Source organism: Mirounga leonina, unplaced genomic scaffold, assembly GCF_011800145.1.
Source record: "Mirounga leonina isolate KUSES-001 unplaced genomic scaffold, KU_Mleo_1.0 Mir_129, whole genome shotgun sequence".
Lineage (NCBI taxonomy): Eukaryota > Metazoa > Chordata > Mammalia > Carnivora > Phocidae > Mirounga > Mirounga leonina.
The window spans coordinates 20,950,215-20,965,426 of NW_023270323.1; the positions used below are offsets into that span (position 1 = coordinate 20,950,215).

A 15,212-nucleotide genomic window follows, 5' to 3' on the forward strand; every position below is an offset into this window, starting at 1 on the left:
GCGAGCGGTGCCTATAGCCTCCCCACTGAAAGTTCTAGAAGCGGGCTAGCTGGGCATGCGCAGTGCGCGCATCTCAGCCCCCAGGGAGGTCAGCTGGTCCACCCCCCAGGTAGCGCTACGCACGCGCAGTGTCGAGACTGGCCGAGAGCCTTGGTTCCCTCGCGCTTTCCCTCAGTCCTGTGCGCTTGCGTGGATCCTCGAAAGCCTTCCCTGTTCTTGTGGTGGAAGGAGATTGCACCATAGGATTGCAGGCAAAGGTAACGTTGCCTTCGATGTCAGCTCGTGGTGCTGCGAGAGCAGATGTGGGATCCTGACCGAGTCTGGGAGTCAGGAAAGTCTTCCCAGGGGAAATGCCAACCTGGATAGTAAGGTGGTTAGGATTACTAGTAGGGTAAGAAGGCAGAGCAGGCACAGCATTCCAGGCAGGGAAGCGCGTGAGCAAAAACTGCGGTGGGAAGGAGGCATGTGTCCCTTTGAGGAACAGAGGGAAGAAAGGGTGTTGGACCAGAGTTATGCAGGAAGAGCTTGGAAAGGTGGGCAAAGGCAGGCCGTGCTGGACCTTAGTATTTATACTAAGAAATTTCCATCTCCCCTTCTTTGCCAGAAAGAATGATCTCAAGCTTTGTGGTACTTTGCAGTTGACTATGAATTGCTGCCTTTAATTTTAACAACCTGTGGGGACAGTAATAGTTTTATCAGCAGAGGGAACTGAGGCTTGCAGAAGTATTTTGCACAGTCGTTAAGTAGCAAAGCTGGGACCTAAACCCAGCTCCACCCTATGCATGGCTGCAGTCATTACCAGAATTAAGCATAACCAAGCGAACAAGCTGTATCAAAGGTCACAACAGTTTTCTTTGAAGAGTATTCTGCATCGGCCCAAAAATGTGCACCATGTTACAGAAAATGCTATTATGTTCCCCATTATCCTATAGCATTATCCTATATGCATTCTCAGTGGGGTGAGGAAGGAGATTGCTCTCAGGGGACAAAAACTGGTCCTTGGAGAGACTAAAAAATCTTAGATAATACACTGATTAGTGGCCTACTGAAGTTTAATGCTACAAAATCTTATTTATTAATATTTAATCGTTCTCTTTAGGGAGAAATTTAATTTAATTTAGAATTCAATTTAATCTCATGGGAGTCAGTAACCAAAAAAAAAAAGTTAAGAAATGTTGTCCTGACTGGGAAGGGAATGTGCTATGGCAAGTGCTGTGAATTGTGTGAGACTGATGAATCACAGACCTGTACCCCTGAAACAAATAATACATTATATGTTAATTTAAAAAAATACATTTGTTGAAGGAAAAAAAGAAATGTTGTCTTGAGCTCAAGTGTCCATCAATTGATGAATAAAGAAAATGAGCTATATGTATACTATGGAATATTATTTGGTCATAAAAAAGAATGAAATGTTGCCATTTGCAACAACATGGATGGAACTAGAGAATATAATGCTAAACTAAATAAGTCAGAGAAAGATAAATACCATATGATTTCACTCATATATGAAATTTAAACAACAAATGAGCAAAGGGAGAAAACGGAGAGAGAGGCAAACTGAGAAACAGACTCAACTAGAGAGAACAAACTAATGGTTACCAGAGGAAGGTGGGTGAGGGATGGGTTGAATAGGTGATGGGGATTAAGGAGTGCACTTATGACGAGCCCCAGGTGATGTATGGAATAGTGGAATCACTATACTGTACACCGGAAACTAATATCACACTGTATGTTAACTGGAATTTAAATTAAAACAAAACAAAAAAGAAATGTTGTTTCGCAATACTGAAACCTCCAAATCTTAGTGGATCAACCAGAATAAACATCACATTCCCTGACTTCCGATGCAGTTTGGTGTGGCCATGCGAATAAGTTCTGGACCACAGAAGGTGCTGCAAAGTGATAAGTGCAACTTCCAAGATAGGTCTAAAAATGAGGAACATGCCCTTTTTCTGCTTTCCCACCATCCTGTCCTTGGAAAGTGGCCATGGTGGCAAGCCCCCTTCAGCCATGTGCATGGAGACACCAACCTAGAGGTGGCAATAAAGCAAATGATAGAAGGAGCCTGTGAGATTTCCATGAAGCAGAACTACCATATAGGCCTTAGTCTACCTGATTTTGTCAGGGAGAAATACACTTCTGTTTTAGTCACTTTTAATTTGGGTCTCCAGTACATGTAACAGATCCCTTACTCCTTTTATATTTTATTATTGTGGTTTAAAAAAATACATAACTTCAAATTTACCATCTTAACCATTTTGAAGTGTACAGTTCAGTAGTGTTTAGTATATTCACCCTGTTGTACAACAAATCTCAAAAACTTTTAGATCTTTTTTTTTTTTTTAAGATTTTATTTATTTATTTGACAGAGAGAGACACAGCGAGAGAGGGAGCACAAGCAGGGGGAGTGGGAGAGGGAGAAGCAGGCTCCCCACAGAGCAGGGAGCCCGATGCGGGACTCGATCCCAGGACCCTGGGATCATGACCTGAGCTGAAGGCAGTCGCTTAACCAACTGAGCCACCCAGGCGCCCAAAAACTTTTAAATCTTTTAACACTGAAACCCTATACCCACTAAAAATTAATTTCACCTCACTCTTTCCCCCCAGCCCTTTGCAACCACCTTCCCACTTTCAGTTTCTGAGATTTGACTTCAGATATTTCATATGAGTATTTGTCCCTTTGTGACTGACTTATTTCACTTAGCATAATATCCTCAAGGTTCTTCCATTTTGTAGCATGTGACAAGATTTCCTTTTTTAGGAGAACATAATCTGTGGCACCAGTGTGGCTCAGTCAGTTAAGCAGCTGCCTTCAGCTCAGGTCATGATCTCAGGGTCCTAGGATCGAGCCCTGTGTCAGGGTCTCTGCTCAGCAGGGAGTCTGCTTCTCCCTCTCCCTCTGTGCTCATGCTCTCTCACTCTCACTCTCTCTCAAATAAATAAATAAAATCTTTAAAAAATGTTTAAAAAAATGGAACATAATCTACTGCATGTATATATTACATTTTATTTATCCATTCAAATGTCAATGGACATTAGGGTTGCTGTGCCTCTTAACTATTCTGAATAATGTCAAATGAACATGTGTGTGCAAATATCTCTTCAAGATCCTGCTATGGAGGGGTGCCTGGGTGGCTCAGATGGTTAAGCGTCTGCCTTCGGCTCAGGTCATGATCCCAGGGTCCTAGGATCGAGTCCCGCATCAGGCTCCCTGCTAGGCGGGGAGCCTGCTTCTCCCTCTGCCTCTGCCTCTCTCTCTCTCTGACTCTCACGAATAAATAAATAAAATATTAAAAAAAAAAAAAGATCCTGCTATGGATTCCTTTGGACATATTCCTGGAAGTGGGATTGCTAGATCGAATGGTAATTCCATTTTTAATTTTTTAAGGAACCTCCATATTGTTTTCCATAATGGCTGCACCATTTTACATTCCCACGAACAGTGTACAAGAGTTCCAACTTCTCTACATCCTTTACAACTCTTATGGTTTTCTGGGTTTTTTGATAGTGGCATTCTGATGGGTATGAGGTGATATCTGCTGTGGTTTTGATTTGCATTTCCCTAATGATTAATGATGTTGAGCATTTTTTCATGTGTTTATGGGCCATTTGTAAATTTTATTTAGAGCAATGTCTATTCAAGTCTTTGCCCACTTTTTAATCCAGTTATTTAGGGTTTTTGTTGTGTCGTAGAAGTTCCTTTTATGTTTGGGATATTAACTCCTCATCAGATAGGCGATTTGAAATTACTTTCTTCCATTCTGTAAGTTCCTTTTTTACTGTCTATCATTTTCTTTGATCTATAAAAATTTCTAAGTTTGATATAGTCCCATTTGTCTTTTTTCAACTGATCCCTATACTAACTAGTCTAACCACTTAAAAAATAATAATAAACTGTAGCAGCAGTGATATAAAAAACAAAATGGGGGCTCCTGGGTGGCTCAGTCAGTTGAGCGTCTGCCTTTGGCTCGGGTCATGATCCCAGGGTTGTGGGATCAAGGCCCATGTCAGGCTCCCTGCTCAGTGGGGAGTCTGCTTCTCCCTCTCCCTCTGTCCCCAAACCTGTGTGTGCATGCACTCTTTCTCTCTCTCTCAAATAAATAAATAAAATCTTTTTAAAAAATGAGCTTACAGTAGAAAATGACCTGGTCTCTGAGGAAATTAAGATGCTGATTGTTTAAGATTGTTGGGTAAACAATAGAGAAAAAATAATTGTAACTATATATTATACAGAAGGATATTTTGTAAATAGTAAGAAAATTGGAAAAAAATGTATTATTTATCTGACTTTAGTATTTTCCATCCAGAAACAACATCTCCAACCCTTATTGTATAATATTATATTCATTATATAACCTATTCTTCACCCAGGTGAGTAGCTGTGAGTGTGCTAAAGGCTGCCAATGATGCTGGTTTCACATCCTTACTATAAACTACCCATTTATATGAAATGGAAATAAAACATGCAGAAATTCCCTTGGATCTGAGAGTAGGGTTTCCCCCAACACAGTTAGGTTTGTGGTCAGTTTAGCAAAGTCAGCTAACAACACCAGCCAGTCAGAGTTTAGGAGGGAAATGGATTTCCCAAATAAATATGATTCCCAAGAGCATGTTCTCTAAAGAAATCTTCAGGCGTGAAATCCAATACAGGAGTGATTCAGTAGAACTCCATTCTACCACTATGAAGAAAGGTGGTGTTCCTCTTTTGTTGAGTATCATCTTCCTGACTCTGACTGGAGGTCAAGGTAAGGGGTTCTGAGTTATATTAGGTTAGTAAAGTCAGAAATGTGAATTGCTATAAAAGTCTCTTGATTTGCCCAACAAAGTTGATTGCATGCATCAGAAAGTGATAGGAGCCATTCATAAAAGCTTCTCAGTGATGTAGTTCATTATCCAAAGTTCATATCTAAGACCTGCTAAGTCAAACATAAATCTTCTAAGTCTAAGTATGTGAATTCCTGGCATGTAGTAAGTGTTCAGTAAATGTTTGCTGAACTGAGTCGTAATGAGATCAAAGAGTTTGTCTCTTAAATTATTTTTGTAACCCTGATATTGTTTCTTGATAAGTATGTCTGTGGTTAACCAATTAAGGGTCCAATAATCAGAGAGATCCCAAATCTGTATTGCAACCACCTTTGGGCAAATTAATGAACTTTTCTAGATTTCAGTTTCCTCAGCTGTAAAATGGAGACTTTATAGTTACGTTTTTTCTACCAATCACACAATGTGTGGCATATAGTAAGCACTGAATAAATATATGTTGAACGAATTGAAGAATTAAGGAATGAAGATAGTGTATTTCAAAGAGGTTTTAAGAGTTTGAAGTACTATCGAAAAACAAGGCAGTGGGGAGGATGAGGTTGGTGGTTGTAATTGGTTATTATAAGTAGAGCTTTCTGTCCAAACCAACACCAACTCCATTCCACTAAGGCCAGATAATAAATGGCTTTGGGAGTTGCTTAAGAAATTGTGGCCCACATTGCACACATAAATCGATGTCTGTGTGTCTGACCTGTGATAGGCATTTATTAAATACTGTGAAAATCTCCTTTCCTACGATTGTAAGATACGATAGTTAAGAGCAGTGCATTTGGACTCAAAAAAACCTGAGCTGAAACCGTGCACCTGCCCCCTAAATGCTGAATGACTTTGTTCTTTATATAACTTCTTTGAACCTTAGCTTCTTTATCTGTGAAATGGAGACAGTACCTCTTTCAAAAGTTTGTGGTAATGATTAACAGTGTAGGTTCACAACTTTTTTCAGGAGCTTTTCTGGTGTAATCTAAAACTGGCCCTTTTACTCACAGGGCAGGGAGAGACCAAAAAAAGAGACAGGCGACTCCAGGTTGGTAGGTGGCAGTTTTAATAATAGCAAAGGAAACTTACATATGGACTTGTCTTGAGCAGCAGCAAAACAAAGGGATCCCCATTTGGGGGGCATCTCCTGCCCACCAAATCTTAAAAACTTATAAAGAGGCCCTAACTGGCCTTAGTCATGTATTCAGGGTGGGTATTTTCAACATCATGTCACCATCTCAAGGCTATGTCCTAGCAGCAGCGTCTGGGAGCCAGAAAGGCAAGTGGAACCCACACTGTAAGGACAGGGGAGAGGAAGAGAAGTCTTCAAGGGCCCAGGTCCAGCTCACAGGTCAATTGTGGTAACTTTATTTTTTTTTATCACCTTCCCCAACAAACATACTCAGTAAATGACAGTAATAATCACGACTAAGTCAAATGTATCGTTTCGACGGATCACCTAAATTGAGACATTGCCTTAAATCAATGTTTTTTCTTTTTCTTTCCCTTTTTCTCTACCCTTTTTCTTTCCCTTAGGAGCCCCAACAATGAGGAATAGACGCTGTTCCTGCATCACCACCAGCCAAAGAACAATCCAGTCAAAATTCTTAAAGGACCTTAAACAATTTGCCCCAAGCTCTTATTGTGAGAAAACTGAAATCATGTAAGTAAAAACTCATCCAACATGCATGCACCATATTGGCAGGAACATTAAATTTATATGTGATATTACCCTTAGGACCCTTGCCCGTATAGACACTTAAAATTCAGATGGTTGCCCCTCCATAAATGTGGTCTACTTTTTTTCTTCTAAACAACAAGGAATTTCTGGTAGACATTAAAACCAAGGATAATATATCACCAAGCATGTAGAAAATGTTTAATGCAGATAACTCAAAAGAAGAAAATAAAAATCATTTATACTTCTACCACCAGTGACAAATACTGGTCACCCCTTGGCCTATAGTCTTCCAAATCTCTCTCGTTTGCTTTTGTGTACATATATATATACACACACATATGTAATGTATATAAACATAAAAAGAAAATTATATGTTACATACTCTTTTATAGTCTGCTTTTTCATTAACACTATATCGTGAACATTTCCCCATGTCAGTAAATCTTCTGTAATATCATTTTTTCTAATAATGTCATTCCTAGTGGCCAAATTATATTCCATCATATGGGTGTACCATAATCTATATGAGCAATGCCTAAATGTAGATTATTTCCAATTTTTTGCTATTGAAATCAAACTGTAACTATGACAGTATTGTGTCTTTAATAATAACTTTCATGGGGTGTTATATGGAAGTGTTGAATCACTACATGGTATACCTGAAACTAATATTACACTGTATGTTAACTGGAATTTAAATAAAAGCTTAAAAATAATAACCTTTTTAAAGATTAGAATTGCTAGTTTCAATCTTTTGAAATCTAAATTAAGGCTATCTATAGAATGGCTATTCTTCCTCTCAGATTATACAGAAAAATTAAAGAAAAAATTTTTTAATTATTCCTGGACAGTCTGCTATAAGTAATTTAAAATAGTCAACCAGTCTGTTAATCATGTCTTAAAAAAATTTTTATGTTTTAAGGAATTTCATTAGAAAGTTAAGCAGAGGGGCGCCTGGGTGGCTCAGTCGTTAAACATCTGCCTTCAGCTCAGGTCATGATCCCAGGGTCCTGGGATCGAGTCCCACATCGGGCTCCCTGCTCTGCAGGAAGCCTGCTTCTCCCTCTCCCACTCCCTCTGCTTGTGTTCCCTCCCTCGCTGTGTCTCTCTGTCAAATAAATAAATCTTAAAAAAAAAAAAAGTTTAGCAGACCTCATGCTGATTTTCATATTTTCTGGAAAAAAAATAGCTATATTGACAACTTCTCTATTTTGATTCTTCACTTAAACATAAATGGCTATTTTCACCACAGCAGAACTAATATTATCTTTAGCTATAAGCTTCTCTCATTGCATGTACCTATTGGATTTTTAATTTTTTTATAATAATAAATATTACTTTAATTATTTTAGTCTTAGAAATGTCTTAGAAATGTAATAGTCAGGGACTAACGAGATAAAAATCTCATGTAGCCTTCCAGTGGAATATTATGTAGCCATTAAATGTGTATTTTCAGGGCGCCTGGGTGGCTAGTTGGTTAAGTGACTGACTTCGGCTCAGGTCATGATCCCAGGGTCCTGGGATCGAGCCCCACATCGGGCTCCCTGCTCCTCAGGGAGCCTGCTTCTCCCGGAGCCTGCTCTCCCTCTCCCTCTGCCTGCCACTCGCCTGCTTGTGCTCTCTCTCTCTCTGTCTCTCTCTCTCTGTCAAATAAATAAAATCTTTAAAAAAATTTTTTTTAAATGTGTATTTTCAAAGAATATTTAATGACATTGGAAATGCTCATGTGATAATGTTTTTTTTTAATTTAAATAATTTAGGGTTGTGTGTTCTAGAAATTTATCTAAGTCCCCTCACTCACTAATAAGACAAAAAGGCAGGAAGGAAGACTGGAAGTCTCAGATGCTTATTGTGATGACACAAATACATTCTAATTGGGGGATTAAATTCTGGGGGTAAGATGAGGCATTGAAAGTAAAAAAAAAAAATCTCGTGCTATTTCCTTGGCAGTGCAACAATGAAGAATGGGGATCAAACATGTCTAAACCCAGATTCAACAGATGTGAAAGAATTGATTCAAGAGTGGGCAAAACAGGTCAGTGACCAGGACAAACAAAATTTTCTTTCTTCTAGAAATTAACTTTCAAAGACCAAGAATCTATGTAGTTTCTTTAAGGATACATTTTTTTTTAAATATTATTGTGCTCCTACTTTGTTCCTAGAATAATGTCATCACCGTGAAGTATAATTGTATTTCTGCATATAGTATCACTTGTCTATATCCCCCACTAGAAGTGTTTTCCATGGGGAGAGGGAGCTTACCTTTCTTATTCAATAAAATATATATGTATTGAATTGAAAGGAAGACACTGAAGATGGAAAGGTAATAAGCTATGGTCCCTTCCTACTGTAGCAGATGTGCTAACAATCATAGTACAATGTGAGAAATATGAAGATATGTACCAGAATCTTGAAGATCATAGAAGGAGTAATCCTTTTCCTTGCCAGAAGGAGGGGCAGGGAGAAAGTGTTAAGGAAGACCTATCATATGATTAGGGTCTTGAAGGATAAGTATTTCACCAAGAGAGTAAGGACAGCACGAAAAAGAAGCATGGCATCATGAGAGCTTGCTCTGTTCAGGGAGCCTCAAGTAATGTGGCTGGAGTTTGTGTGAAGGGAGTGAAGAGACTGAGGTAGAAAAGTAGCCCAGGACAAAGCCAGGAGCTTGGCTTCTGGAGTCTGATGATCTAGTGGTTCTGCCACATATAGCAGCCATTGGGCAAGCCACCTTCTCCAAGCCCCAGTCTCCTCCTCTGTAAAAAGTGGGATGATAATAGTACTAGCCTCAGAAGGTTGTAGTTTGGACAAGCAGAGTTGAAGTAAGGGCAGTAATAAGCCAGGAGAATAGACAAAAGAAGACCATTAGGAGGCTAATGGCCTCCTCCTCAAAGTCAGTAAAGTAGAGAGAATCAAAAGGAGCCCCTTTGAGAGGGAGGCAACTTTAAACCATTTTTGAAGATTAAAAAAACCACACACACACACACAGTTTGGAGAATCCAAATATAATATAAGGAAGGAAAAATGGTAAGATAAAGGAACATTACTCTTGTTTTCCTTCTCCTCACAGGTCAGCCAAAAGAAAAAGCAGAAGAAAGGGAAAAGATATCAAAAAAGCAAGAAAGTTTTAAAAGTTAAAAAATATCAACATCCTCATCAAAAGAAGACCACATAAGCAACCACTTTACCAAAAAGTGCTTTGTGTTAAAAAGGTTCTTTTTAATTATACTGAAATAATTCCAAAAGGGGATGGCATCTTAATACATAAGCTTTTTTTTTTTTTGACTAGAGAAGTTTAAGCATTGTTGTGAAATTGTAATTAAAGCTAGAAAGTTGCTTTTAAAATCCAAATGCTAAGAATTGTTAAAGGCTATAGTTTGACTTTCTTCTTCCACCTCTAACCAAATGAATTTCATCACGCTGGAGACCACAATCCTAACACCCACATCTGACGAATGCTCACACGATCACATCCTGTACACAGTCACATTCCACACACAACAGCTGGCTGGAAGAGCAGTGCTGTACTTCCCAGGCCACAAATTCAAGCCTCCAGAGAATATTTTGAGGCATGTGTCAGCAAGCCCCAGCCTGTCCACATGTTAGGAAGCCAAGCAGTTTGGAATCGAGCTGGACCTCACCAAGCTGCCATGGCCATCCAGCATCTGTATTCGAATCTGCCTACAGACCTCACAGTGTATCTGAGAGACCCATGCTGGTTGTTTCTGGGGACCACCATTGAAGAACACTAGCACTTGGCTTTCAGAACCTTATATCCAGTTTTTGAGGACATGGGACTCCCATCTTGCCTCTCCAGGCTCACCATTGTATTTCTTATTGTTCACCTTTGCTTCCATCAAGCCTATTCTTCACTGTCTCTGCTACACAGGTCATGTCCTCATTCACCTGGGTCCTTCCACTCTTCTTCACTCTTTCCCCAGTACTCCACAGGAATGCCTTCTTCTCCCAATTCATCCTAGTTTGACCCAGTCTTTGGCTCAGTTTAATCCTGTCTCTTAAATAAAACCTTCTGGACATTTGAATTATCTTAAAACTCCAGTTTCACTTGTGGTCTGTATCACACAGGTGAGCACTTAACTGTTTTCTAATACTTTTTTTGCATGCTTATTCTATTTCTCCAATCAGATTGTCAGCTTCTTGAGGGCAGGGGGCCACAGTTTATTTCCTTGAATCTGTCACCAGGCCTAGTAGACTGTGAACTAGGTTTTGAATAATTCCTCAGTTGCAGTTTTTACAGGTAGGAGGGCAACCAGACCCTCTCCTCAGAACAGGAGTTGGCTATATTGACTACGCCATATTGTCTAACCCCTGGTAACCTCTTTTACTCGTTATCTTCAGGCCATTGTCAGTACAGGAATAAGAGGTGGTGCAACATTCTTGCCTTATGACAGGATGTTAACTCAGCCTCTCCAACAAATAGGAAGAAAATGTTTAAAACACAGGATATTCTCAACTGTTTTCATAAAATAGTGCAGGATACCTAGAATCATAGAATCTTACAGTAGGAAGGAGCTTTATTGTCCAACCTTTCCCCACCCAGTACAAAAATTCCTTCAGTACCATTTCTGTCAAGCCTCAGTTTTCTATGTCTGGCAAGAAAGCCACCAAGTGCCTTTTGAAAACTCATTGTAGGTAAATATAAATTTCATTGTCCATTTAACCTGTTTCAGTTTGTAAAGTATTGTGATTATCAATTACCACACCACGTCTCACAAGGAAGTGTGGGTATTGAGATACCAAGACCTGGAGGGAGCAGCAAATCCTGTTAGTGGAGACATGGCTGGTGCCCAGTTAGCTTCAACAAGGCTTGGAAACCCTCTTGAAGAGGAGGCTCGTGAATTGTGTAGGAGAGAACATCTTTGGCCAGAATTTAAACTTACACCTACTTTGTTAGATTTTGTCACTTCTTACACTGCAGGTGATTTTTAATGCTGCCTAGAGGTGATCCCATCCAAACAGCATCTTGTCTAATCATGAAACTCTTTAGCTCCTTCAATATGTAACCCCTGAAAACTCCAAACATTCCATAGTTTGAGAGTCTTGACCCAGTTACCGTGTGTCTCACAAGTGAATAGTGCATAACAAATAACCAGAGACCACATCTTTGACTAAGTACCTATGACACATATGACATGATAATCATTCATTACTTATATATACATGTATACTCTCTAAGCAATAATTAAGTTCAAAGCAGTTTTTGCATATATAACTTGTATTTTCAAATATTTTCTTTACTAAAAGACAATAGTATCAATAAATAGACCATTGATCAGAAAACAAATACTGATGTTTTAGTGTCTTGAATATGTACCTCAACTATTACATGTTTAACAGTAATTCTTACATGTCCTTATTCACTTTCTTCCATGTGAGATAGGGTATAATTAAGAGAAAGACATATTTTTATTTATTTATTTATTTTTTTTTTAAGATTTTATTCATTTATTTGAGACAGAGAGAGCACAAGCAGGGAGGAGGGTCAGAGGCAGAGGGAGAAGCTGACTCCCACTGAATGGGGAGCCTGATGTGGGGCTCGATCCCAGGACCCTGGGATAATGACCTGAGCTAAAGGCAGCTGCTTAACCAACTGACACCCAGGTGCCCATGGAAGCCCTATAAAGAGCTCTTTGGGAACAGAAGAAAAACTTCAATTGAAAATATGACAACAATGAAGAGTTATATAGAATGCAATTTATTTCCTAATCCTGAAAGATAATGCTATTCCAATGAGATATATACCCAGGAAACAAAAGATGCCCTCTTTTCCATATTCTGAAAGTATATATATTTATTTTTTTTAAAGATTGTTTATTTATTTATTTGACAGAGAGACAGAGAGAGAGCACAAGCAGGTAGAGTGGGAGAGGGAGAAGCAGGCTCTCTGCTGAGCAGGGAGCCCAACGTGGGGCTCAATCCCAGGACCCTGGGATCATGACCTGAGCCAAAGGCAGACACTCAACCACTGAGCCATTCAGGTGCCCCGAAAGTACATATATATTTAAATATTATAAAGCCTCAAGTAGTTTTAGTGGAGATCTAAACATAGGATAAGTTCTTTAAGGGTCCAGGAAACTAAGTTGGAGATATTATGCAGTGTGGACTAAGAAGGTTGAAAATGTACAAAGAATATCAGCCTTGTCCATTTGAGGTACACTTGAGAGGCAGCCAGGAAGGTGTGAAGTTTGGGCAGGTAGCAGCTGCTGACAATGGACATGACTCCCTGCAAGGGCCTTAACCTGAGAGACTACATGATGCTGTGGAAAGAGCTAAGATTCTGGATTCTGAGATACCTGGGTTAAGATCAGAAGCCCACCACTTATTATCTATATGACCTTGGTTCAAGTATACTGTTTAACCTCCCCATGCACCAGTTTCCTCATTCAGGATTGTTGTGAGGAATGGGCCCAGCATAGATCTGATGCATAGAAAGTACTCAGTGTCAGTCCCAACCTTCTGTGACCACTCACTTCTGCTGTACCTTCCTTGCAACAGAGAGTTCCACATCTCATACACAGAGAGACGTTCCCAGGACTGAAAAAAGTATGTTGGAAAAATGAGGCAAAAAGCTCACCTGACAAGTTCTCTGTATCTACCTTTTTATACTCATAGTCCAGACCATTATTGTCCCTTTCCTGGACTATAATAGCTTCCTATTTTCCCTCCTGTCTCTTTTAATCAACTTTTCTCTTGCTTCCTTACCATTCTGAAGGCCAGAATGATCCTTTCAAAGCACAACGCCTAGGATACCACCCCTTTGCTTAAAATAGTGTAATTTATAATTAAATCAAATATACCAGGGCCTACAAAGCCCTATATGACTTTAGGCTCTGCCTGCTTTTCTGACCATCTCCCTCCATCCTCCCCTTTGCTTACTGAGCCTCAGCCTCACCTTTCTGTCTCTCAAGCACACTAAGTTCATTTCCTTCTCATGGCCCTTGCACATGCTGTTCCCTGTCGTGCTGGGTTGTGCTGTATCAACTTGGTTAACCTGGGAACTCTGTTTCCCAGAATCTTCTTCCCCGTGTGGTTCTAAGTCAGAATTAACCAAAGAGGCACTTGTGTGAGATTTGGAAGACGGAAGTGAGAGGATGGCCATTACTCTTGATTAGATATAATGACGGACACAGTGGTATCCAGGGGATTCCAGCTTGCCCTTGCTCTCCTCTTTGTTCCCTTCATCTTCGATGACTACTGGCCTTATGACTAACAATGGTCCCAAACGCTCCAGCGGATACTTGGAAGTGCACCCACAGAAGCAGGGGTTACACAAAAGTGACAGCTTCCCATAGGCCCCTAGCAGTCTCACTGGACGGGTTGGGCTTCTTGGATTTTCTTACAAGCTCTGATTTGTCCAGCTGTACCAGTGCTCCTGAAGGATTGATCAGTGACTTTTTCTCCAATTCCCTGAATATGCTCCCAGACTTTTACTTCCAAAGATCCTTCCTCATCTGTGTGAGATCTGATTCTATAGTAAACCCTTTATCCCCGTAATACTCAGATAGCTTCTGCCTCCCTGATTGCCTGTGCCGCCTTCTTTGCATGACTGTTCCTGCCTCCTTGTTTGAGCTTCAGCTCAAATGTCATGTCCCAGAGCCTCTGTCCCTTCTCAACCTTAATGAAATAGCCATCCTGGGACCCTCTCTATTGTAATGCTTTCCAAAGTCAGGCGTGTGCACCCTCTGGAATGGATGAAATGACAATATTTGTAACATTTTTCCTTAAAAAAAAAAAAAAAAAAAACAAGAAAGAGCTAAAGATTTTCTCTAAATCTGAACCCAGCAGTTGATATTGGTAGCTTCACTCAAGAGCATTTGTCAGGTGGTCATATGTCACGTGGAGATTTCCTGCGGAAAAAGTGAGACATCCACAATTGGAAGGCATTGACACATACCCTCACTCAGTCACTTCCAGCATAGCAATAATGGATCGCCACTTATGTGGGCATGGTCTTGTCTCGCTAACTCTGAACAAAAACCGGGATTATGAGGATTATAAAATAGAGTGCTAACTGAGCCAACGTTCACAAAATGGGCAAGTGGCTTTAAAAGATTCCTACTAAGAGGGGCGCCTGGGTGGCTCAGTCGTTAAGCGTCTGCCTTCGGCTCGGGTCATGATCCCAGGGTCCTGGGATCAAGCCCTGCATCGGGCTCCCTGCTCGTGGGAAGCCTGCTTCTCTCTCTCCCACTTACCCTGCTTGTGTTCTCTCTCTGGCTGTCTCTCCCTGTCAAATGCATGGGTAAAATCTTTAAAAAAAAAAAGATTCCTACTAAGAAATTCATATGCAAGTTAATACTAAGAATGCAAACATAACCTAACAAAAGAATAAAACACACATGCAGAGGATGCCTGTTATAATTTTATCTAGAAGGACACACAATTTTAAAGATCTGGGAACTATAATCTCTTTCTTTCTCTTTTATCACAATCTGATAAGTCAGTCAAACTTCATCATAATCTGAAATTATCTTTTAAAAATATTTATGTAGTTATTGCCTGGCCCCACCCTACCACAAACACTAATTTAAGTTTCTTGACTGCAGAAAACTTTGTTCACCACTGCATCCACAGTGTCTGGCACTTTGGAAGTACTTAATACGTATTTTTTTTTACTTAAGTGACATATGCTTCACCCTAAATTATCTTCCAAGCCTTTCCCAAATCAATCTCAACTACTCTTACCACTATCATTTAAACTTACCATGCTCACTTC

At 39.9% G+C, this 15,212-nt stretch overlaps 1 protein-coding gene across 2 annotated transcripts; it reads left to right on the plus strand.

Moving 5' to 3' along the window:
• The first annotated feature begins 27 nt into the window (after positions 1-27).
• CXCL9 (C-X-C motif chemokine ligand 9) lies at positions 28-11,159 on the plus strand. Of its 2 annotated transcripts, none has more exons than XM_035004769.1 (4): positions 28-257; positions 6,337-6,463; positions 8,432-8,516; positions 9,549-11,159. In XM_035004769.1, exons 1-4 carry the CDS (start codon positions 56-58, stop codon positions 9,651-9,653), a joined length of 519 nt encoding a protein of 172 aa, XP_034860660.1. In that variant the 5' UTR covers positions 28-55; the 3' UTR covers positions 9,654-11,159. The 2 variants fall into 2 exon arrangements, with proteins under 2 accessions (XP_034860660.1, XP_034860661.1); XM_035004770.1 differs by lacking the exon at positions 28-257 and adding an exon at positions 4,631-4,748.
• Positions 11,160-15,212: the final 4,053 nt, after the last annotated feature.